The sequence below is a fragment of the Leptosomus discolor genome, chromosome 23 (genome assembly GCF_034619465.1).
Source record: "Leptosomus discolor isolate bLepDis1 chromosome 23, bLepDis1.hap2, whole genome shotgun sequence".
In the NCBI taxonomy this organism is placed as follows: domain Eukaryota; kingdom Metazoa; phylum Chordata; class Aves; order Leptosomiformes; family Leptosomidae; genus Leptosomus; species Leptosomus discolor.
Genome location: NC_141413.1, coordinates 8,602,236 through 8,627,242, shown reverse-complemented (window position 1 = coordinate 8,627,242; position 25,007 = coordinate 8,602,236). Strand labels below are relative to the sequence as shown.

The following is a 25,007-nucleotide window of genomic DNA, read 5'->3' as shown; positions in this document are numbered from 1 at the left end:
GTTCAAGGCAGTAGTAGAGCACCCTCCACCACTGCAGCTATTGCCCGGTCCCATCGATCTGCCCTCGGCAGGACGGGACAGTTCTGCACTGACCGAGGGGCAGCGCCCCCAGCCCTCGGCACCCCCCAGCCCTCGGCTCCTGCTCACAGACACCGCAGCCAGGAAAACACAGCAAAACTCCCCAGGCAAGGCTGGCTCGTGCCACGGCGTTACCAGGAGGGCACACGCAGGATCTACACAGGGATTTAAGCACATCCTATCACCCCAGAGCCCCCCATTCCCAGCACAGTGCAAAGGCAACCTCAGCAATTCTGCTGCAGCTCGGTGTGTCCAGAAAAGTAAAGACCTCTGAAACAGGGCAGGCAGCCTGCCGGCGTGGAAAGTCAGATTTTGGGCTACATCCAGACGTATTTCAAAGTGCATTTTACCGCCGTCTGGATCTGCCTTTGCCTGTAAAGGCAGGCTTTTGTTTGGTTCTCTTAATATTCAGGGCTGTAAGGGCATTTTTGACAGCAGCACAAAACCCTGGGCAGTACTGCACTCCTCCTTGCCTTTCTGTACCGGCTGGGGAGAACAGCCTTAAGTCAGCAGAACCATGAAGTAGTTCAGGGTTTGCTTCCTTCCTCCTGCAACCTCCAGAGTGGGAACTAATCTCACGATGGCATGGGGAACCAACAGCAAGGGGCTTGGCTTTGTGCATTTCAAAGCGGACTAGAAACCTCACACTAACAAGCCTCAGGAGGTGCCAGGGCTGTGGGCAGGGTGGCCACAGGGAAGACAGACAAGTCCCGGCTCTCCAGAACCAACATCTCCCCCATTTCTCAAACACCTCTTGGTGCAGAAGCCTCCTGCCCTCCCCTTGGCCAGGCTCTCCTTTGAGGGGACTGAAGTTACTCCTGGTGAAGTGGCCGTACCCCTGCTCTTGGGGGAAGGAGACGTGTAGCAGGACCGTGCCTGACTGGAAGAAGCGAGCAGAGAGCCCGAGTGCTCAGAAATGCTAATAAAGTGCACGAATGCAGACGTCAGCTTCCTTCCTCCGAGGCTGGCACGGCCAGGGACGAGGATGTGCTGTGCTGTGTTTCACCCATGGATCAGAGACCAGGACCAGCCCCTTGAATACCACCGCCTCTCCAAAAAACAATCGATCTACTGGGAAGCTCCTGCAGCCGGGGGATCCACACTGGTGGCCCCAATCCACCTGCGGTGGGTGCCTGGGGTCCCCAAGCCCCTTCGCTGCCTCCCCAGCTGTGCACCCATGTGCTCCAACCCCGGCATCACCCACGTCCCGGGGCAGGACCTACCGAGGCAGCTGGACCTGTGCAACCGAGCAGGTGAGGACAGTAAGTGACAGAGCGTGTAGGGGCACAACGAGATCCAGCCCGGCCGAGGGGGACAGAGCCCGGGGTGTCACCTCCCAGCTGAGAGGTGGCATCCGTGCAGACAGACAGCGCGGTGGCCGCTTGCTGCGGACCCCAGGAGGGACAACACGCCCGGCCTGACCGCAGGGAACCCAGCCCCAGAGCCCCTGGGAAACAGAGAGGGGGACAGCGCGGGGACCGGCTCTGCACGGGGGGCCGCGGGGTCCGGCAGCCGAGGGGAGCAGGCAGCTGCACGCGCGTGTTTCTCTGCCGGGGGTTTTCCTGGGCGGTAAGGCAAGGTGCTGGGCGTTACGAGAAAAGCGGCCAAGTGCAGAGTGCTGGACAAGGGGCGGTGAGACTCAGTCTGTCTTTCCCAGCTTCGCTATCAGCTCGTCACAGATCTTGGTCAGCTCCTCAATCTCCTGGTTCTGGAAGAAAAGCAGACCTTGAGGACCCCCCGGTGCGGCACAGATGGGGGATAACACCCAGGCCCATCTGCCACCGAGCCAGCGCGGGAAGGGGCAGCTGGCTCCTACGCCTGCCCCTGTGAAAGCTCCTCTGCGCATCATCTGGGTGCCGTGGGGAGCCCGGGCTCACCCCTCCTCGTCCCCGACAGACCCCGGTGCTGCGCAGAGACCCGCAGCTGCCCAGCTGCAGCCCACCACGCTGTGCCTGCCCACGGGTACACGCCAGCAAGCTCTGCCCGTGCTCCGAGACGGCCAAACGCTTGCCAGCCCTGAACCGGCAGCCAGGTCGCTGCACGCAGCCATGCCCCAACCCGGGCAGAGCCTGCATCGCCTTCCTTGCGAGAGGATGCACTCGTACATTTTAACGGAACAAAACCACCCGCAAAGCAAGCAAACAAAAAAATACACAGAAACACCCCCACAAAACACTTTCTGGGCCAAAAATCCGAAGGACGCCTCCAGCACCAACGGATGCCCAGGGCAGCAGAGCAGAAATGCAGAGCCAAGCCGGCGCGGCTCGCGGAGAGGAGGCTGGTGCGGTACCTTCTGCTGGAGGGCTCTCTCCAGGGACTCCACCTTCATCTGCTCCTTGCGCAGCCCGGCGTGCAGCGCCGCGCTCTCCGCTTTGGCCTTCGTGCGCACCTGGGCGATCTCCTCGTTGGCTCTGTGGTGGGTTCGGAGAGAAGGGGACGGGGGTCACGCCTGGGCGCAGCCGGGAGCACCGCGGCACAGCGCTAGAGCACGCGGCATCGGGAGAGCACGGCTCCTGCTTGCCTGGATGCATCAGAGGCGGTTTTCCCATATGGAAAACCTGCATGAAACTGGATTAACCCAGCTCCTGCAGACTCCTGTATGCAAACTCTTTCCCAGAGTGACACTAAACCCCTTCCTCACCCATTTCACTTGGGGCCACCGATTGTGGGTGAGCTACTGATCATGAGCTGAGCCTCGGCAGCTGCGCAACCCCTTTGCACACCACAAACACGAGCCCTCTGAAACACGGGAACTTGTTAAGCGACTGTAAGTAGACCATGAACCTCAGATTCTCCATTAAAAAAAAAGCAACTAAGCAGAGATCAGAGAATGCATTCAGGGATTTGTGCTGGCTTACTGACAGCCATTTAAAGTCACTTGAGCCTGAGGTTGTAAAAGGCAGCTTTCCACATCAATAAGCTCCTGCCTTCCAACCTCAGGAGAGCCAAACGGAGACACTGCCCTACAAGGTCTTTAAGCACCCAGCGATCTCATGCATGACCTTACTTGTCTAATTTTTCTTCTGCGTGGACTTTCAGGGCCTGATAGCGCTGCTCTTCTTGCTTGACCCGGGCTAAATAATCTTGAGCACACTTCTTCAGAGCTTCTTCATTCTGGAAAACAATACAAAACAAAAAAGTACATCCATCTGCATCGGGACCGAGCACAGAGATGTTTGCTCTGATGGGATGACATATCCCGCTCTGAGTGAAAAAGAAAAAGGCTTTAAACAGACCAAGCTCCTCCCTCACGCTGGAGCCCCTCATCCAGCTCGGCAGCACAGACAAGCAGCGCGTAGACGGAGGCCAGGTTTCTCAGGGCGCTTTGCCCCGGCACCCACCCTGCCCAGGGCACGATGCTCTGCTGCCAGCAGCTCAGCAGGAGAGAGCCGGGGAGGAGAGCGGAGAAGAGATGGAGAAGAGCTGGAGAACTGGGCTCCCTGCTCTGGTTTCCCCTGGCATTTGAAAGACTCTTTGCTCGTTTATCAGAAAGCGGTCAGGGGAAGGCGAGTGAGCAGCCCCCCGAGCAAGGGCCAGGGCGCTTGAAGCAGCACGGACGGGAGAGCCACGGTGCTGCAGCAGGGGACAAGGCGGGGGCAATGCTGCACAGGAACTCTGCGCCCAGGGACCAGGGCCGTGGGAGAAGGAGGAAACCAAGGAAAGGACCTTCTTAAAGCCTTCTAGGACGCCTTTCAGGTTTTCGTATCTCCTGAAGAGATCTGACAGGGACCTCTCCACCGAGTTTAGGTCTGCCAGAGCCTGGTCCTTTTCCATCGTGAGCTGCTGCAGGTTCTTCTGAGATGTCATGTTTGTCCTCTGCTCGTCCTCTGTGATGGAGAATAAACAGCCGGGATGCAGCGACTGAGCGGGGACGGCTGCAGCAGCCAGCTCCCTGCCCCGCACGCCCGGCCAGGCGACGGCACCTTACCTATCATCTGGGCAATGGTCTTCTCGTACTCAGCCACGATTTTCCTAGCAGGAAGGGAGAAAAACAGCAAGTCAGAGGCAGCAGTTTTTCGCAGACACGCACCTACAGCCCTGCTGCCCCTTCCCCACGCCGCAGAGGCAGCCCAAGCAGCAGCCCGTCTGCAGAGCCCCAGCTCTCGGTGCCGCGATGCCCATCACCGCTGCTCCAGGCGAATGCCTCCCTCCAGCCGCTGCCGCTTGGGCCAGCGCGGCCAAGGGGATTTTATTCCTGCCACAAAGAAACAGGCAGGCTCGACACAGCACAAGCACGAAGAGCGCGCGTCTCCTAACACGTCCCGCCGAGGCGCATCATCCCATCACGGCCCCGCTAACCCACCTCCCAGCGGGGCACGCACCGAGCAGGGCAGCAGGCAGGCGAACGCGCGAGGAGCAGGCTCTCACCTCATCTCTAAGACCTCCTGGCGGCTCTCTTCGTATTTCTTCTTCCACTCGTTGGCTTCGATCTCCTTTGTGATTATCTAGGTTGCAGCAGACACAGGACCCTTGGGACACGCTCTGGGTGCCTTCCCTCGCTGCCCCGTGCCTGCGATGGGTCAGGGACCAGACCCTCCCTGGGCCGAGCAGAGCTGCCCCCACTGCACCACAGCAGCAGCCGGGATGGGGTCTGGTGAGGGGCAGCCCTGGGGTGGCTGCTACGCTGGGGTGAGCCCGGGGAGGACGGGGGTCCCCGGCCGTTACCTCCTCTCTGATGAGCGTGAGCACGGCCGTCTTCTCGGCTTCACTGAGGCAGATGCCGTCCAGGGGACTCTCGCTCCTGCTCACACCGGTGATGGCTGTGGGGGACTTGTCCATGGAGCACAGCCCGGGATTGCCCTGCAGGGAATTACCCAGCTGGGATGCTGCGTGGGTTTTCTTTTCGCCCCATCTCCCCTCTTTAGGGTGTTCTCCCCATTTTATCAGCCTCTGTTCAGGCACCAAACCTCCCTACCTGCACACCGACAGCTCAGAGCCCAGTATCAGACTTTTGGTACACTTTCTGCCCAGTCCCTTGCTGGGAGCTGGGGCTGCTCCACAGGACACCCCAGGGAAGCTGCATCCCAAAGGGAAGACCCAGTAAGTTCCCATTTCAGAAGGAGGAGATCCAGCTCTGAGCAGAGATGTGCTCTCATCTGATGTCCCTTGACTTTTCCCGTGGTTGGCTTAAAGATATCTCCAGCCTGGAGGACCTTTGCTGACTGTGAACCACGTACAGGGGCAGTCTGTGAGGGTCCTGGTCACCTGCCTCCCAGTCAGGAGGAGACATTCCTGCAGCTGATGCACCCGAACTGCCGCTGGCAGCTGCGGGGACATTTGTTGGGCCTTGCTGATGGCCCCGAATGCACCGGGGAGCTGGTGGGGGCAGCAGGCTTCACCTCCCTGCAGAGCAGGGGTCCAGCTGACCTGGCTCTGAGGCTGCTCCCACAGGGCTCCTAGCACCCTCCTGTTTCCACCGCAGGCGCTCCCACCGGGCAGAGGTGGTTGCACCCCCATCACTCAGTGCTTTCTCCCCACGGAGCCCAGCTCCTTTGCACCAGTGCTGCAGCCACAGGGACCAAACTGGGGGAAGAGCTCGGCCCCACAACCCAGGCACCATGCTGGCCCCATCCCTTCCCTGGGGGGTCCTGCAGCCTGAAAGGCCTCCAGAAGAGCATTCCTTCAAACCCAGGCTTACACCACCGCCTGTTCCTCCTTTTATCATCCCAGCCGAAGTGACAGCCCCGCGCAGCCATCTCCTTGGGAACCGGCTGCCAGGCCATAAATAGAGAAGTGCTTCGGAGGAGGCAGCCTGCTTTTGCCGTGTTTTGGAAACGGGAGCGCTAAAGCACTTCTCTCCCTCCCTCCCCTCCTCCCTGCGCTGGGACTGCTGCGCAGGTTCAAGCACGACCAGCCAAGCCCTTTGGGGCTCTCACAGCTCTGTTGCCCGCAGGAGCTGGTGAGTGATGGCCAGTGGCAGAAGCCACCCCCAGAGTCACCCCTGGGTGCAGTTTTGGGTCCAGGCAGCCAACACTGGGGAGGTTCAGCCCCGGGTGGTTTCGGCAGCAGCTTCCCGCAGTATCTCCCAAAAGCAGGCGTGCACCTGAACACCTGCAAGTACCTCTGCCCACTGCCTGTCCCACGGCAAATCCTCCCACACTGTCACTTTGGGATGACCCCAGCTCGTCTGCAGGAGCAGAGTCTGTCCACACTCTCCCCAGCACCAAACAAAAGCTTCACTTTGCCTAATGTCCTTGTGGGGCTTAGCATAGTTAAATCTGTCTCAGAGAAACTAATTTTGCTGATGTTGCTAATCTCATTGTCATCTGCTTGCCACCTCGAGCAGCTTTGGCCAAGGGGGGCTAAGCTGGCACAGGGTTCCCCCTGCAGCAGAGGGGTCTCGGGGCCACTCCAAGGGCTCCTCGGGGCACATCAGGAGCACCCCCGTGCAGAGGTGCCACTGCTGGGGTGCCAGGGTCACTGGTGGGTGCAGAGCCAGGGCTGTTTTTATTAATCGCCCCAACTCTGCTGTCAGCTGCCTTCCTGAAAGCAGCGTCCGAGGACCCCTTCCTTGCAGAACCGGCCGTCGGAGCCAGCCCTGGACTCCTCCACCCGAGACACAGCCCCTGTCCTGCAGCTCATCCCTCCCCCGTCATCTCCTCTGCCCTTTCGCTGTCATTCAGCCACTTCCAAACGCCTTCGTTGCCCTCCCATGGCTGCAGCCCCGGCTCCTCACCAGCATCTCTCCCTCCCACGCCCACCCAGGACTGAGCCATCCTCTGCCAGCCTCCTCCTGGCCTGCTGGGAAAACACCCCCATTTTTATCAAGTCCCTGCGTGGGCTTTTCAAGAATTTTATCTCTCAAAAAAACCTCATTTCAGAGAGGTGTCGGTAGCACTTCTGGGAGGAGCAGCAATGTTTGCTGCAGCTTCCCCACACCCCTCTGCACGGCGGGGCAGGCAGCAGCTGCGGTGCAGGAGGATCAGCCCCCCAGCCCCACCGCCCAGCCGAGCTGCTTGCCAGCGTTGGCACAGCCGCCCTCCTGGCACAGCCACCGCGCTGGCACCGCCGCCCCGAGCCTCCCGGCAGGCGAGGGAGGAGGAAGCAAGAGGCACTCACGGGGAAGATGCCAGGCCCATCCTTTTCCATCTGCTTGGAGATCTCCTTTTCAAAGCCTACAGACAAGGAAATACAACCTTTTAGCTCCCTGGAAACAAGACCCTGGCGGCACATGCAGATTTGCCGGGATGCAGAGGGGTACCCCTGAGACTCTACATCCCCTGAGACTCCCCTCCCAAAAGGCTCCTCTGCCCCAGCTCCTGCCCTCGCAGGGAGGACGCATCCTGCACCCCTGCCAGCCTCTCCTCCTGCGCTCCCTGGAGTGGAAGCCAACACTCCCCTCTGGTGGCAGTCCATCCCTGTGTCCCCGCAGCTGCCACCCACACCAGCCATCCCCCAGGACCCGGGGGGGCCGAGGAGGAGGAATGATGATGCACGGGAGGTTCTGCACTTTGCTGGCCGGGGCAGGCAGGACGCATCCCTGGGGTGAAGCCCAGCTGCTCGGGCCACTCCGAATAGCACAAGCCTCAGCCCACGCCAACCGGGCCCAACACCCTCCAAAGGAGCTGCCACACGGCCCCTGCTATTCTTAACAGCAGCGGAGGGAAGATAAAAGCCGTCTCCCCCCGCAGCGTGCGGGACACCCTGCCGCCTCACACAGCCTCCCTCAAAGGGCTGCAGGCGTGAGTGGCTGTTCATGTGTTAACTGAGCAGAGAAAAGTGTATTGTGAGAGTCCAGCCAGGAAAGGAAGGAGACAACGTGACCCTGGTGACTGCAGATTTCCTACTATTTCCCCCATTTATCCCTGTGCCCTGGTCGGTGGCTGCTTGCCACAGCTCACAGCACTGTCCCTGCAGCCAGCACCGAGCCTGGGCAGCCCTGCCTGGCCCTCTGAGACGAGCAGCAATAAATAAAACCTCCCAGCCTCTCCGCTGACTATCAGATTTTTCCTCCCTCAAGAGACAAAGGACTGCCTGCCTCTCCCGAGGGCCTGCAGCTCTGCGCAGCACTCAGGAGAAATGATTAACGGGTACCCGTGCAGAGCGGAGCTGCAAACCCGCGCGGTGACTTCCCCTGCTTGCACCTGTAACTTTGCTATTGATTAAATCTCATGTTGCCTGGCTTTTAATTATTTTTTAATGGATTGGTCAGAGAGGCTAATTACATAGGAGGCTGACAGCAAACCACCACCAGGAGCATTAGCAGAGGTCTTCTGCAGAGACACAGCGATCTCCATCAACCACAGCGCTTGTGCAGGGACACCGAGTCCCGGCAGCTCCGCTCCTGGCACAGGCTTTGAGCAGGACACCCCGTCACCCAGGAGGCAGGGTGGGCACCAGGAGCGCCCCCACTGAACGGCGTGCGATGGCTCGGCTCAGCCCTTGGCTGGGCTCGCTGGTGAGCACTGGTTTCAGGAGGGCACCTGCAGCATGGCTGCGGGGCAGCGGGCACCGAGCCTTGTCAGCCTGAGCCACGTCCTACCACAGCACCACGGGGGCCATGGGGAGAGTGCTCTGCGCTGAGAAAGTCTAAAGACAGCCTGTACCGTGGTTTGTCCATAATGGAAACGGGGCAGATAAGCAACTGGAGGTTTCATTACAGCTTGTGGCAGCCTTTAGCCCTGTCAGCACAAATAAACTGATGAAGCTGCATTGCCTCAAGAGCACCAATTCATCGCCAGAGGCTGCAGAGATTGCCTGGGTGCACGCACAGCACGTCCCCGGAGCCAGAGGCAGCGGGGACGCTCCTCACCTGCCTCCGTGCCGTGCTTCGCCGCCGGCACAGGAACGTTTGAGCACTCGAAGTACTCCAGGTCATCTTCTGGCTCGCCCTTCTTCTCCAGCCCAGCTGGTTTCTGCGCAGAGGTGGTGGAGGCCAGCTTCTCCTCATCAGTGGCATGTCCATCCCGATTTGCAATATCTGGGATTTCCGAGATCAACGCTCCTTCATCCTGCAGGATCAAGGCATGTGGTTAAGCAGGACTGAGCTACTCTGTGGGGATTAGGCAGCCAGGTTGCTGGACAGCCCAGGGGAAGCACAGGAGGCTTAGCATCCACCAACAAGCTGCTCCCCACTGGCTCCTCGGCAGGTTTTGGCAGAAGGCAGAAGGAAACACATGGTGCTGGGGACAGAAGCGATTAACAAGCAAAATCCATTAACCCGACCACAGAGCTCAGTGCTTCGCTCTGGCCCACGCTGGGGACAGGGCTAAGGTACTGCACGCACACGGTCCCTAACAAACCACAGGGAACATGGAGAGCGTTTACTGGCCAGGAAACCCCCAGGGACAGGCTGACCCCAGGGGAGCACCAAGCACAGCCCTCCTCCCTCCCTCCCCACCAGAAACATGCTCTCCCCACAGCTGGGAGCTGCCGCTTTCAGAGAATCGGCCCTTTGGCCAGGCGTTGCTGCAGGCACACGCCAGCCCAAAGCTCCGCCAGCCCAGCCCACCCCACGCCACCATCCGAGCATCCCTGCCCCCAGCCAGCAGCTCCCGGGTTGGATCCCACGTACCTGAGCACAGACGTCCAGGACCAGGGGCTGCGCCTCGTACGGCTTCACCTTGCAGCCGCTCCTGCAGGGGAGAGAGAAGCAGCCGGCTGAGGAGGGGGCTGGCGCGGGCTGCGCGGGGAGGAGGTGGGGGCGCGTGCGAGACAGCCCAAGCAAGGGGAGGCAGCCCCAGCGCTAGCATTGCACCCCGCCGCGGGCCAGCAACCCCACTCACCAGTGAAATATCGAGGCAGAGCAAGTCCTGGAACAACAGAAGGAACAAGCAAACAAAAGACACGACTACAAAGCAATTGGGTTTGTCTTTGAGGTGTTTATTGCTGTTGAAGGTAAGGGTCGGAGAAAGGACCCCGAGGTGCTGACAGCAAGAGAGGCAATCGCCAAGGAGCCGGCACAGAAAGATTCCCCTGCTGCACCCTCGCCCCGTGCGTCCAGCGTGACGGCATCCTGAGGTGTCTGTGCACGCTGACCTCCCGCAGAAAGGCACCATTTCCAGCCTGTCTCGTGCCCTGTCCCCGCAGCTGGAGGTTTGTCTGGGACATCTCTGCAGCATCCATGTGAGTCAGAGGGCTGCTGGTCAGAGAGCTCTGCTCTGCTTGCGAGAGCACCAGGGCAACCTGCTGTGCCTTGAACGCTGCCTCCACCAGATGCAAACGCTGTCCCGAGGAGAAGGACCTTGCAGACGGGAGAATGTTTAGCTCAGGCTGATCCTGCAGGCGGTCCCGTGGCTGGATGCCCTGCAGGAAGGAAGCTCTCCCTGGAACTTCATCCTGTGTTCCTCAAAACGTGCCATCCCGGAGTCCACCTGCGCAGGACCGCAGGCACGGCCGCATCCTGACACACCAGGCATCCGCTCCTTGAAGCGGCTCGAGGCAGCGGAGGGACAGTCCCAGCGGGAACGGCCGCGTGTGGCACAGGGTCCGTGCCACTGCAGCCCGCGGGGGCTGCGGGAGCCGGCGATGAGGTGATGTGCACCATGGCACTCACCCTGGCATGCCAAGAACAGCACGAGCTCCTCCTGCATCACGCCACCCTCTCGCTCCACGTTCAGCAAGCCCCCACGGCTCGCTGCCGTGTCCGAACCCCCCAGAAGACGGACATTCACTGAGCTGGAGACAACCCGTGCGACAGCCCGCTGCGGGTACCCGGGAGGGACCTCCCCCTCCAGACTCGGTGCTCGCCGCCGCAGGGACGCGGGCAGAGGCTGAAGCAGGATTGCAGCGAGCTGTTCCTAGGTCTAGAGCATCGCCCCCACCCGCTTCCCTCTCCAGCCTCCCCGTCCCACCGCACACGTGCGCCAGCAGAGCACAGCGAGCAGCGTGGCACGGCACACGGGCATCTGCACGCCAACATGCACACCCGGGTCAGACCGAAAAATCGCTGCTGACTGTTTTCCTCCACCGTGCCCTAACGGGAGCAGCTACACTGCAGCTCGGTGTGTCCTTCTCCACCTCTGCTCTGCACCATCTCCTGGGTGTTATCACACCATCTGGTTTGATCTCCCCGCCCAGCACCAAGATAACAGCTCCGCACTTCAAGGGGATGGGGAAACGGGGAGAAGACAGCCGAAACCGATGGCCCCAGCTCTGCCCTGCAGCCCCCGAGGCCAGGACACGCACAGCCGCCCACGCTGGGTTTGGCATCCGCAGCCGGATAAACCCACGTGCGGGCAGCGCTGCCCGTGTGCCCGCCTGATGCACGGGCTGCAGGTCCCGTGTCGAGAGACAGCCGGCCGCGGTTGAACATCGTGCTGTGAAAAGGCAGATCGGTTCTCGGCAAAGACACGGGTGTCGGTGCCTGAGCCCAGCTCCAACACTGCTCGTGCAGGCGGCACTGAGCAGACAAGAAGGGCACTGGGACGGACGACATCAGACCAGGAGCTGAGCCCAGGACCCCCCTTCCTCCGACTCTCTTGGCACCAGAGCAGAGCCCAGAGGGTGCGGGGGGGCTGACAATCTGCAAGAGACACTGAGCATCGCCAGGAGACTCAATGGGGGCAACACCGGTCCCTCCCCGCAGGATGCAAGCGCAGGGCAGCAGCAAGCCCTGGGGGGGCACAGCACGGGGCTCTCGATATTTCACTGGTGTCTCACCGCAGGGCTGCTCACGCCGGGGCTGCAGCGCGGCCCCGCTGCAGCAGCGCAGGTCACAGGGCAGCGAACGGAGGCTGCTTTACTCAAGCAGAGCTCTCTAACCTGTCCAGGGTCTCGCAGACCAGCTCTACTGCCCTGGCTTTGGGCACAGGAGGGATGCTTCAGGGGAGAGCCATGAGCGAGTCAGCTCTGGCAGCCACCAAAGATCTAGAGAGAGCCCTGTTTGGAGCTGGCTGTGAGGGCAAAGCTCCCCTGGGACTATCTGACACATCCTGTAGCTGGAGGAGATAGCCCCCTGACCCCCTTGCCTCCCAGCTGAGGCTTTCCACCCTCCCACCCCTCTACAGCAGCTACCTCCCTGGTAGTTTTGCATGGGAGGGGGTAAAAAGACATCCTCATCTTCAGGACTAAAATCTGCCCTCGACTTGCAGGGACCAGGACTGCACAGAAACCGGCTCCCCCTCCGTTAGCCGATGCACTGGTTTCGAGTCCTTGTGCATCACCAAAAGGCGTTGGCAGAGCTGCAAGCGCACCCTCCGGTGCGGCCCTCCTCTCCTCGCCTCTCCTCTCCTCCCTCGCCCCAGGCACTCGCCAGGCTAAGCTGCCCCGGGATTCGGCCTGAGAGGTGCGGGACACAAATCAGACAGCGGAGAGCAGGAGTCAAAGGGCAAGAAGGAGCCTGCATGCCATGGAGACGAGTGGGGCCAGCACACACCCAGAGAGAGAGGACAAAAACCAGCAAAGGAAAAGGAAGAAATACAGAAGAGAGTACTTACAACAGAAAACAGAGAAATTTCACTTGTTCAGTAGTCCTGATGCACCAAAGCATGGACAGGGAGAGAGACAGACAGATGGAGAGAAGAAGAGCATGTGAAAAGACCTGGATATTAACTCTCCTCTGGAGAAGCACAGCGAGTTGCTCAGCTCTGTCTTTGCGGAAGGAACACACAGATAAAGGATGCTCCGACCCTGCCTTTGCCATTCGCGGCGGCAGGGTGCCGTTCAATCACAAACCCCGCTGCCGGGGAGGCGAGAGCCTGGAGCAGCCCGAGCTGCTCCGAGGTGACGGGGAGGGAGCCCGACAATCCCCTGCTGCCCCCCCTCACCACCAGCGCCTGCTCGCCCGCGGGCACACACAGGAATGCCGACTCTTCAAAAATCCATATCAACTCTCTGCAAAGTATTTTAAGAGAAAAGCATCCAACACACCCTTAGTTTTGCCTGCTAGGTTTTACCTGCTCTCTCTGTAAAAACCCACTCTCTGGTTTCCCTCCGGTAGCAGAGTGACAGCTCGTTTCGGTTTTAGTGCCAAATCAGCCACAAACTCTGCACTTCTACAACGTCCCCTTTTAAGCTTCTTGCTTTTGCTTCCCACTGGTTCCAATCACTGGTGTTAAGCGCAATCACAAATTACAGTGGAAGGACCCAAACTTGGCTGGGCGATTATTCCCTCGTGCAGTAGCCCCTCTGCTTCCCCTGCCCGCGCAGAGAGGGAGGGCAGGTAGAGCCAAGCCCGGCTCAGCAGCTGCCGTCTTAAACATCAGGCTGAGACTCCAGCACTGCCCAGACACGGGCTGGGGGACATTTGTGACACAACAGGTGAACGACCAAGAAAATAGCAATGCTTAGCCATTAAACCAGTCCCCAGAGGAGGACAGCAATGCTGTCTGCACTCCCAGGAGGCACTGTGAAATGTCACCATCTACATGGGGGTTCTAAATAGCACTGTTCAGGAACTAAAAATGCACTGAAATAGTTCAGCAAGGGACAACAAGCTCCCCGCCGCCTGTGCGGATGTGACAAAGGCAGCAAACAACCTGCCTGCTCAACCTCTACTCTCTTCCCCTCTTACAAAAGGAGAAGTTCAGCAGCAGCTCACAAAGTGTCCCAGCAGCATCTGATTAACCAGATCTGCACCCACAAGCTCCCGAAGACCTACAAACCCTCCTGTGTGCCTGGCAGGCTCAAGCCCCCTTTACAGGGTTGCTCTGACTCCACGACCCCATGAGCTGGAGCCCCAAGGGGTTTTCCAAAGAGGTGATCCTGCAAAGCAGGTTCCGATCCAGCCCTCCCCGCTCTGTCTGGGACCCGGGACACCGGCACCGCTCCGGGACACTCAACCCTCTCCTCCCATCCGCTCCTGAGCGACCAGGGTGCCGGCAGGGAGAGGGGAGCTGCCCCTCCAGGATGAGGGGCGGGTAAAACTGGGGTGGCAGGAGAACCCGAGGCGCATGTTGGTATTTTGGGCTTGCTCAGCAGGCACAGGGGCAGGAGCACCATCACCATCACCACCACCACCACCACCACCGCTGCTGCTCTGCCCGCACACGGGGGAACGGAGGGGGCTGCCGGCCGCCCGCTCTGCCTGCACCGACACTCACGTTATCAGGCGCGACTTGGGCTTCTTCGGGGAGTCTCTGCCTTTCACGAGATCTTCCTGCACCTCCAGCGTCTGAGACTCCAGGATTTCATTGAGGCTGTTATCGGCAGTGGGGCAGGAGTCAGCGGCAGTGCTGGCGAGGGTCTTGGTGGGCTTAAACGGATCCATGGAGTCAAAGTTGTTGGGGTCAAACTGGTAAGAGCCCTTGGGGAGAGTCGGCGAGTTTTGCAGGGCTGAGCTGCCACCGAAGGGGTTGAGACCCGGGCTGTCCCAGAGCGCGGGACCCAGCCGGGGGGAGCCCCGGGAAGGCGATGGCTCCGCAGCACCCCTCTCCACATCCTCAGCTGGTTTCTTGGGGGACTCTCGGTGCCTCTTCGGCGTCAGCTTGCTGGCCGGGATCCTGCTGCCCTTCCTGGGTGTAGCTCTCCTGGCCTCCGTGCTCTCTCCCCCCTCTGTAAAATCGACCTCGGGTTTCGGGACCTGCCCTTTGGGCTCCAGGGATGGGTCCCCCCCCAGCTCAGCAGGGATGCTGTCGGGATGGGGGAGGCGGCGCGGGGCTGCCGGGGGGGAGCTCTGCAGCCGGCAGCCCCCTGCCACAAAGGGGTTCACACGCTCATCGTACTGCTCGGGGTCGAACTGGCAGGATGCTTGGGGCACCGGGGTCTCCTCTGTGGTTTCCTCTGTTTTTCTCCCCAGCGAAGGCGTTTCCCCTTTCCCGAGCTGGCCCCAGCTGGGCGAGCACTCCCGGGCCAGGGCATCAGCCTTTGGCTCCACCAGCCCTGTGCCGGTGTCCGCCACATCCCCTCCCGACATGACCCGCTCCCGGGCGGCTCTGCCCGCATGGGGCACCGGGGCCGGCTCTGCAGCGGCGCAGCCAGCGTCAGCCCTGCTTCCCGGCGCAGCTGGAGGCTGCGTTTCAGCCAGCGGCTGCGTCAGGGATGAGTCTTTGGGGTCATTTTCCCCTTTAGTATCTGATCTGGCTTTAGGGGCTCCGATCTCCAGTTGAGCCTCATCTTTGGGGTGCTTCCCAGGCAAGCTGTCCCGGACGGCTTCCCCTACCAGCAGGTCACCATGGCCACTGGGTTCTGAAAAGATAAAAGGAGCCGGTTAAACCCCTGCCTGCCGTGCGCCCCCTTCCAGAGGGGCTCCTCTCCCCTCCTCACAGGGTCAGAATTTACAGGGGATCCACTGACCCAAAGCTTGGCTTCCCCACCTGCCAGAATGACTGCGTAACCCCAGCTCCCAGCCCCTTCTGTAAAATTTGAAGCCCATGAACCCAGTGGAGGAAACGTACATGAACTGCACGCCGAGGGTGAGCCTTTGCGGGGCCACGCTGCCTGCACCACGCCAGCAGACCCACCAACACCTCCATTTACACCTTTCCTCTCCCCACCGCTTGCCCCCACCCAGGGTGGCAGCAGCACCAGAGGAGCTTTGCAAATCCCAGCGAGGTCCCGAGGGCCAGGCACCGGCCGGGACCGACCGCGGGGCGGCTGCTCCCAGGGCAGAAACACTCGCATCCGAGCAGGAATGGCAGCGACAGGGAGTCGCTGCTCACCTGGGCGGAGAGCTAAAAATTACTGGGAGGAATTTAAGGAAGCACAACGAGAAAACACCATAAAACATGAATAAGCAGGCCCCGGGGCGAATAGGAACGGGACGCTGTGCTTAATTAATGAGCATGTAACAGGCTGCAGAGGGGATTTGGGGCTCAGCCACCCACAGGCAGCCGGTGCCAGGGCTGTGGAGCTGGATGCGCACCAGGCAGAGGGAAGCTGCCCGATGCAAACTGCTCCCCAAGACTCGGCCACCGCACCCCGAGGTGCGGGAGCGGGTTTGACAGCGCTGCTGCTCTCCCCTGACACGCCAGCCTCCGCTCTCCTGCGGAGCCTCAACAGTCCTGACGGGCACCCAACACGACACAGACAGTCCTTGCCTGCACCATGGCACCGACCTGCCACCACCAGAGACACCCGGCCGTCAGGAAGGTCCCCTGTGAACCAGGAGGGTCCCCCGTAAACCGTGAGCTCCAGATACAGCAGCTGCACGTGGGTGATGCTCTCGCTCACAAACTGCCTGTGACTCCCGTCCTGCCCACCGGAACGCGGCCACATGCTGCCTGCACCTCTGCCTGCAGAAATCCTGCCTGCACGTTTATGCCAGGCTCACCACGCTGCTGTCAGAGTTTCTTAATCACAAATCCTGATCCATGACTTAATCACTCTTACTCCAATCCCTTCCCCTAAATCCTTTTACTGTTTAATCTCTTCTTCGCTCTCAAGGGACAGGGAAGCTCCTTATCTACAGAGGCATCCTGAAAGCTACACCCACCGAGCACCAGGACCTCACACAGGCTGGCAAAGAGGAAAACACCCAGTGCCACCTCCGCCCAGCCCATCTGCACCTCTTCTCCAGCATCTCAGCAAGGAAGACTCCCGGGACAAGGCAGAACGGGATGCTGGGATGACCAGGACTGAACTGGTTTGAAAACCTGCCTGGGAACAGCGGCATGGGTGATGCAGAGCTTTGCCAGGGAACCTGCTTGTCCCCCTCCACTGGCACACGGGTGGCAGCAGCGGAGCGGAGTCACATCGAGCGAGCCCTTGTTTTTCAGGGGGGAGGTTTGGCAAGGGGATGGCAACGACAAACTCCCGCAGACCCACACACACCTGCAGCCCCGACAGCATCTCCCTGGAAAGGCTGTTCCTATCATGGGGCATTTGCAACCAGCTCATGTTTGCTGGTGACCGAGCAAGTCACAGGCTGGCAAGAAGAAAAGTAAATCAGGCAAATATCTGGTCCCTGGGCTAATCCAGGACACCGAGCCAACAACCCTGACTCAGCTGATGGCTCACGGTTTGCATAATTGATCTCCAGGACACTAAAAGCCATGGAAATGAATCATGAGGGGCCGTGTGCTCCCTGAGACTGCAAAAAAAGCTCCCTCTGACTGCAAAAAAAGCTCCCTCCACATAGACGTTGCCTTGCTGCCCCAGAAAACTCATCAGTAAACACAAATCCAGTGGATATGTACCTGGAGTGCAGCCAGAAAACACTCCGAGGCAGCGCCTGCCAGGCCTTTCCACCATTAGGAACCAGGAAAACCTCCTTAACAGACCCCAAAGAAAACTTTATTACACTTGCTGTGTGGCTCAGATGTTTTAAACCTCACCGAGACAGCCCTGAATAGAAGAACAGACTTCAAAGTCAGGGCAAAAGGCACCTTTTAAATGCATTTTACATTCCCACCGGAAGGTTTTGCAGCCGCCGTTCTCACAGACATAAGCCCATCCTGGTTTCTAACCCAAGCAGTGAGTAATTACTTCTTGAATAACAAGCAGTCAGCACGCAAACCACCTCTGCTTGCTGTGGATGGCTGCAGGGCAGGGAGAGAAGAAGGAACGGTGCATGTGACCATCACTCAGAACAACCATTTCTTCACAGAAATTAGAAGAACCACCCGCCCAGGTCTTCCAATTTTGTGATTCACTCATTTTCTGCACTCGGCCACAGCCCCTGCCTGCAGCACAGCCCGCCTGCTCAGCCTGTCTGAGAGCTGCAGAACTGGAGTATACTGGGAGACAGAAGGCACAGGTGACGGACACCTGAGCAGCTCGCCCGTGATTTTGGCCATCTTCTGAAGGAGGACCGTTCCTCCTACAAGCTCGGTGGGTTTTTCCCCCTTCTCTGGGGAGGCCCTGGGTATGGGGCAGGTACGAATCGCCGGCGCGAGCCGACAGCCACGCTCAGCGCGGCGTCCGAGCAACAGCCCGAGAGACCCAAGGAAGGAACGAGAGCTGGAGGGGTGGCAAGGAGCCGGCCCACCTCTGCCACAAGAACCCCATCCCTGCCCTCCTCCAACACTCACATGATGCCCCAGAGTCCCGATTTTCAACCTTGCTTGGGCTGAGCTATGCACCCCGCTGGGGAACCACAGCCCCGGGGCCAAGGCCAGCCCAGGATGGGCTCACATTGGCACCGAGATCGCTCCATACAGAGGAGAAAGGCAGGCAAAGCTACATGGTCAATCAATTCTCCAGAGGACAAAGAGTGTGAAGGTTTGTAGGGCAGAGCCCTCACCATAGGGACCTGCCGGGGCCACGGGTGCTCCCGGGGCACCCAGCGCTTCGGCTGCCTCTCGCAGGGATGCAGAGCCAGCCCCTGCCCCTCCTGCCTGCTGAGGAGCACAGGGCAAAAACCCCTCCCGTACAGCAGTCCCAAAGGTGGGGGCATCCCCAGCAACCCCACCCCATGCGGGTCCTCCTGCCCAGCAAGGGCTGGGGGGGGACAGCCCGGCCCCAAGCTCCCTCTGGCCCCAGCCAGGCGGCTGCGGTTCCTCCCCCATGCGTTTTCCTCTGCCTCCAACGCAGCCTCCCACCAGCTGCCAAATGACCGGAGCACACGTTCCTGCAGGAACAATGACACAGGATGAAGAAATCGGTGGCTTGAAGGGCCTTGGGCTGCTTGGGAAGAGGCAAGGGCTGCACTGCGGACCCCCCAGCTGCCCAGCCCTGCTGGGTACGAGCATCGCGATAACCTCGGCACCGCGCTGCCTATTCCCCTTCCCCACCCCGGCGAGCTGCGTGCAGCTCTCCCCGCTCCTCCACAGCCTCTGCACACATCTACATCCCGAAGTGAGCCCCGCTCCCCGCCACCCCCGTGCAGTCACGTTGGCGAGCCGCCGCGCCGGCTCAGCGCACAATCCTCCTGCTCACGTCTCCTGCCAGGGAAACCAGCCTGCAGACACAGCCGGTGCCTCCCCGGTCCAGCCACCGAGCTGCCCTGACCCTCCTTTTGAGCTGAAACCATGCTGAACGCCCCACGGGACCCCAGGAGAAGGCAGCCAGGCAGCTGCACATGCTGACCCACCACACGCAGCTTTTCCCCTCGGACCAGCTCCTCCCACAGCATCCCAGCAGACGCCTTCCAGCGGCATCCTGCAAAGGTGACCCCACGCTCTCCCGTTTCACCTCTGGCGCTGCGCCTGCAGGTGGGACATTTTGGTCCCAGCACAGTAACGGACACTGCCAGCAGCAAGGCAGGCCCAGTGAGCCCAGGATCCATCCCAAAACAGATCCAATAAATGGCACTCTGGATCCCCAAACCCAGCAGCCGTACCGGCTGTGTGCGGAGCGCAGACCTGCTTCTGGCCCGGCCCGTGTCTGTGGAGGGGGTATTACAAAGTGAACACGGAGATTTTGTCCTCTCTAAAGAGAAACCGCCAGGACTGCCTGGCACCGCAGGAACAGGCCCTTTGTGCGTGTGCATTATAATCGTTGCGCTCGTCTTCCTTAAGCTGAAATTAAACACAAACGCCGGCGAACTAAACAGCTTTCCTCCATGCCACCTCGCGCTCCCTTAAATGAATCAGAACAACTTGGCGGCGGCAGCGCTGCGGTGCAGAGGCTCCGCGCCCTTTTCATCCCACATACAGCAGCCAAGCGAAGCAGCAATGATCCTCCGCGCAGCCCTGAATGCCAAACGCCGGCGAGAACAACCCCTCCACTATCTGCAGCCTTTGACTCGGCTCACGCTTTGTGCGCAGCCTGAGTCACGCATTTCTCCCTTCCCCGGCGCTCTCCACACGCAGGCTGAGCACAGGATGTCTGGCCTGTACATTCAGCTCAGGCTTACGTAGCTAACGACTTTTTTCCTCTTTTGGCTTTCCGCTTTCATTCAACAGACGTTGATCTATTTTTAAATCTATTCTGTTAAGAATTAGCATACCGGCAAACGATGCTGCCACTAACACACCGGAAAACACGTGCCCTGCATCGGGGCAACAGAAGCAAAAGCCGATGAGCCTGCTCCCATCACTGATGGTTCCACATTTCTGCTTCTGCCCGTCCCCTTGCACAGAACAGCTCCTTCTGGCAGATGACTGAGGATAACTTTAGCAAGAACGGCGCAGAATCACAGCCTCCGCCATCCCAGGCGGCAAGAAGGAAACTGAGTGATCCTGAATGGGCACAAGCCCACCCGCAGCCCCCTCCCCAGGGCGATGGGACCAGCTGAATTTTTATCCCCGAGAACAAGGTTGAATGCATCCAGGTCACCTCTGAGCTGCACGCAGAGCAGCCAGCCCCCACAGTCACAGCTTCGGTCTTACAAGTTTCCTATTTATTCCCAAGTAAGGGTGAGGCTGCAGCTGTAAGACAGAGGAGCGTCTGCTCCTGCCGGTCCCCCCCGAGCCTGGAAGATGCTGTGCCTGCCCGTGGGGCTGCCCCGGGTCCCCCCAGCGCTGGCCCTGCTGCACACAGGCAGTGGCAGCAGCTATTCCCAGCGACAGCAGGGCAGCAGCAGCTCTCGCCGTACACGACAGCCCGGCTGTCTCAGTACTGACAAGCAGCCATTACTGCCTCCCCATCACGGCAGCGATCACCGCTGCTGCTCCCGAGCTGCAGCCAGGCGGGAGGACACGTGCTGCTGCAAAACAGCATTGCGAAGATGAGGGCTCGATGTACAGATGACCCGAGGGAGGGCGAGTTAACACCCCAGGACGCCTTCTGCACGCTGCAAACTCACAACCACGCCCAGGCAATCTCTTTCCTCCACCATTTCAGAGACGCTGAAGAGATGCAGCCGGAGCCCCGGGCGGGGACGGAGCTGGGTGCACCCCACAGCGGGTTTGGCCCTGCTCTCTCCCACACCCCGCTCTCCTCCAGCCAGGGTGGACAAACAGCTTTTGCCAGAAATCATCCCCTCGGCCCCGTGACATCGCGACCTTCGTGTGCCAGGAGCAGCCGGATCCCTCGCTGCTGTGCCAGGCTGGCTTCGAGGAACTGCTTGTTCCAGGATGCAGGGGCACCGGCACACTTTGGGGACGGTGACTCCCTGGAGTCTGAGGCAACGTGCCTCCCTGAGCAGACACTTTGGCAGAAGTGATCCTCATACCTGCTAGGAAAGCCTTTACCTCCCCTCTCCCCCTCCCCAGACATTATCTCCCAAGGGAAAGGTGCCCCTATCATCCCTTCTTAAAAGGGAAGGACTGTTCCAAGAGCTGGGATTATCAGAAGCGTGAACCAAGCGGTCTCTCCATCAAGGCCAACAAACCTGTGTTTTCCATGGGGATGGACCAGCACCCAGATCCATCCCAACAGCAAAACAACACAGCAGGAGACAGAGAGCCACAGCACCCTGCTACTGCCAAGGTCACGTAGCACTTGGGCTCCTGCATGGGGAGGACCCAAGGTGTGGTTTGAACCAGGGTGCTCCAGACCAGCTGAGCGGTAAGGTACCAGCCCACTGCTGCGAGCATTCAAGAACAGCGCAATATTGCAAATCTACTGGGGCCCTGCAGCAGCGAGAGGCAATCCAGCAAGAGAGAGCAGAGGATGCTCAGGACAACCCATCCAGGACCTCCCGGCCCCCCAGACACTGCCCCGTGCCCCAGAGAGGCTGCCATCCTCCAGACACCCCGGGTCAGATGTCAGACATTGCCCAGTCGCCCTGCTCTGCTGAGAGAGCAAAGGAAAGGGGAGGTCTCCTCCCTGCCCTGCCCAGATAACCTCCAGCAGTTGTTGCAGAGGTACTGGAGCTTCAAAGCCTCCTCCCAGCAGCACAAAAACAGACAAACACAAGGTCAGCCACAGTCACCAACCGCAATTCCCCCTGGAGAGAGTGGGATGACAACAGGGGGGAGCTGGTCCCCAAAAGGCCAAGGGTTAATGGGGAGCTGCGCTCAGAGGAGCAGCAGCCGTGTGAGACGCTAGGACAAACCAGCAGCAGCACGGGACCCCACCAGCAAACGAAACCCGTTGTGTTTTCACCAGATCCCTCACAATTTCTCCAGAAATGGGGTTTAGTGGTGTCAAGCTTTTGCATCTTTATCAGCAGCTACACAGAAAAGACACCCGGCCACTAACTCCAGGGCAAAGATACCCATGCAATGAAACTTCCACCACCGACCGGCCGGCGACCAGACACAAGCCCAGCACCACGCCAGCTCCTGCACAAGGGCCGAGGGCAAGCGGTGTGTGGGGGACATGTGGGGCAGCTCCCACCAGCCCTGAGCGCCGTGCAGCCTGGGGGGCGAAGTGGCAGGGGGCAGTTTAACTGACAAAACGATTCCACAACATCCTCGGTTCCTCTCAATGAGCCCATTGCAGCCGTCCCGGCTGCAGCCTCTGCATCCCTGGGCGCAGCCTCGGCAGCTCCCCAAACCTGCCGTGCAGAGCTCTGCCTCCTGCAGCCCCTCGCTCTCTCCCTGGCTCAGGGGTGGGCGCAAAACAGCATGGTGATAATTTTGCTCCGTGTAGGCATGAGCCAAGGGGGGCAAACTGACTGTTCTGAGCCTGCAGCGCATCCCCCTCCCTCCACAGCGACTCAGTAAAACCACCGTTTCACTCAGGCGAGAGGACAGCCCTTTGCGGAGCGAGCACTGGCATTTGAACCATCCAGGCCATTAACCACAAAAAATGTGGCAGGCATTATTCAAAATAAGCGACTTCTCCTCCTTGACCCCACCCTGCTTTTCTGCACCCGGAGCGGAACCCAAAAGCAGGAGGTGCAGGCACTGGCTCCTTACCTGGGGTCCCGGCCTCGGGGTCCGGCGCTCCCGGCGACGGCTCGCAGAGCTCCTTTAGGGGCGAGCGGGTCGGTGTTTCTGCTTCGGGGGTCTCAAAATTACCTTCGGAGTCCGAGCTGCCGAGGGGGGGGAAAAGAGTGAGGAATTACCGCCTTCAAGGCTAGCTCTGAAATCCTCCGCACTGCCCACACGTCCAGCCAGACCGGCTCCCGGGCCGGCCGCGGGCATCCTGCGGCAGCCGCTCCCTCCTGTCCAGCGGGACTCGCTAGCGAACGGAAAAGGGAGAGCAGGTGAAACCACAGCGTGAGCATCCCCCCGTGCGCCCCCAACCCTCCTCTCGGCCGACCCTCCGCCACTGCTGCGGTCGCCGCCGGGTCCTTCCCGAGCATCCACCGCGCACCCCACGGACACGCAGCCGCCCCCGCTGCGGGCGGGTTTGGGAAGCAAGCCGCGGTGCCCCTGCCGTGGGGCCGCCAGCATCTTCCCGGCGGGACGGCTCGGCCGCGGTGTGTCCCCCCCACCCAGCGGTGCGGGCTGCGGATCCCCCCCCACCCCGGGTAGCCAAGCCGATGCCAGGCAGCGAGCGGGCAGAGGGGGGCGAGGGCCGGGGGACCCCCAGGACGCGGTCGCAGCCCCGCACGTCACGCGTGGCCGGCGGACTCGGGGCAAGCAGGGGCCGCGGGTCACTTGCCTGAAGCCGAGGGCCGTGCCCTCCGCCGCCGAGCCGCCTTCCTCCTCCGCCGCCGCCGCCCCACCGTCCTCCCCCTCAGGGCTGCCCCCTCCCCGCACCGCCGACCAGGTCCACCGGGCCCACTGCACCGGCGAGAGGATCTGCCAGGCGCTGAACGCCATCGGCCCGGCCCGCCGCCCCGCTCCGCGCCGCTCCGCGCCGCTCCTCCGCGCCCCGCTCCGCGCCCCGCCGGGCTCACTGCGGCCGCGCCGCCCCCACCGCCGCTCAAGGGCCTCCCCCGGACCGTACTACTCGCCGGCAGGGAGAGCGCCCGCCCCCGCCGCCCCCCGGCGCCGCCCGCCCGGGAGGGACCGGCCCGCGGGAGCCCCCCCCCCCCCCCGGCCCCGCCGCCAGACCGGCCCCGCCGCGGGACGCGCCCGCCGGGTCGGACGGTGCGGGGCGGGATGCGGAGCAGCGCCCCCGACCCCACCCCACCCGGCCCGGGGATGACAGGCCGCCGTGCCCCTCCCTCGCCCTCCTCCCCTCCCACGAAAACTCTCAAATCCACCTATTTCTGCCCAAACGCGGGGCCGGCGGGGCAACGCCTGCGCGGGCTTATTATGCACATAATTATTACCCAGCCCAGCCCTGAGCCCGCTGTCACCCCCACCCCCCCGGGATGCTGCGCTGTTCCTGCCGCCCCCCCGCGCCGAAAGAATACACACACCACCACCCCCCCCGCGCCGAAATAACACCACCCCCCCACCCCCCCCGCAAGGGGGCAGGGGGCTGTGAAACCAGATCCCCCCCTCCCCGATTTATCCCGCATTTATCAGGGCTGCACCTGTGCTGTAACACAGCCGGGGGCGGCAGATTCCTTCCACTCCCCGCCCCCTCGCTCCCACCCCCCACCCCCGCCGGGAGCTGGCCCCCAGGGCAGCCTTGTCCCCAGGGCAGAGGGGCTGCCCAGAGCCAGTGGCTCCGCGGAGTCAGACGCAGGGCACAGGGAAACACCTGCCCCTTCCATTTTCCAAGGAAATACCGACTTCCAAGGAAATGCCGACTTCAACAGCCCCGGCTGATGCTATATCCTTCCGTGGCAGCAAGTTTATTTATTTATTAAACTATTGTTGTTTAAAAATAACAGCCAGCAGTCCCTGCTGAAATAAGCACTGCCATGCTGGCTTCCCTTGAGAATCTTCCCCCTAACCAGGGCTCCCGCTCCCAAATTTATTGCCTCCCACATGCTTGCTCGAGAGAGGAGGGTAATGTCACTGATGCCGCACAGCGACCGAAGCACTGCAAGGAATCTCCGGGGCTTTTCAGCAGATCTGTCCCACCCAGCGGCATCACCGGTTCTGGATGGCTGCTGCCACAGAGCTCGCAGCTCCCCGGAGCCCCGGGCTGGCCCACCCTGCTCCAGGGATGACCTGGGAAAGGGCAGGGAACTGTCCTGCTGCAGGACCAGCCCGGCCCGTTGCGAAGAAGTGCTATTGGCCCTCAGCAACCACGCCAAGTGCTCCCGTGGCAGGCTGAGACCGCAGCCCGATGCTTTTCTGTGAATCATCAGCCAGCTCCGAGCGCGAGGAATGCCTTCGCATGGGCCGAGAGGCCTCTGGGTCAGACCAGACCCGTCCATCTGGTCTGGCTACCTCTGACACCAGCCTCTAGCAGATGCTTCAAAGGGCTCATTCCTCACTGTGGAGCATCTCAAATAACCTCCCTACAGGGATCCTTTCTTCCAAGCTTCC

General features: G+C 60.9%; 1 protein-coding gene across 2 annotated transcripts; it reads right to left on the bottom strand.

Moving 5' to 3' along the window:
• Nucleotides 1-1,717: 1,717 nt before the first annotated feature.
• Nucleotides 1,718-23,438, bottom strand: TACC1 (transforming acidic coiled-coil containing protein 1). 2 transcript variants are annotated; one of them, XM_086477102.1, is made up of 14 exons: nucleotides 23,278-23,438; nucleotides 22,587-22,702; nucleotides 14,061-15,144; nucleotides 12,456-12,491; nucleotides 9,593-9,653; nucleotides 8,831-9,029; nucleotides 7,138-7,193; nucleotides 4,744-4,878; nucleotides 4,447-4,523; nucleotides 4,007-4,050; nucleotides 3,745-3,905; nucleotides 3,086-3,192; nucleotides 2,369-2,489; nucleotides 1,718-1,786 (listed from the first exon to the last, which is right to left on the bottom strand). In XM_086477102.1, the coding sequence occupies exons 1-14, from the start codon at nucleotides 23,436-23,438 to the stop codon at nucleotides 1,718-1,720; spliced, it is 2,427 nt and encodes an 808-aa protein (XP_086333228.1). The 2 variants fall into 2 exon arrangements, with proteins under 2 accessions (XP_086333228.1, XP_086333229.1); XM_086477103.1 differs by lacking the exon at nucleotides 12,456-12,491.
• Between the last annotated feature and the right edge of the window lie 1,569 nt (nucleotides 23,439-25,007).

Excerpts from the sequence above, each read along its gene's own strand:
- TACC1 (XM_086477102.1), bottom strand. The coding sequence starts at position 23,438 with ATGGCGTTCAGCGCCTGGCAGATCCTCTCGCCGGTGCAGTGGGCCCGG. Across the intron at positions 12,492-14,060 it reads CCCAAGTCGCGCCTGATAAC|GACTACTGAACAAGTGAAAT; the intron begins GTGAGTGTCGGT and ends TTGGTGCATCAG. Across the intron at positions 2,490-3,085 it reads GCAGAAGAAAAATTAGACAA|AGCCAACGAGGAGATCGCCC; the intron begins GTAAGGTCATGC and ends AACCCACCACAG.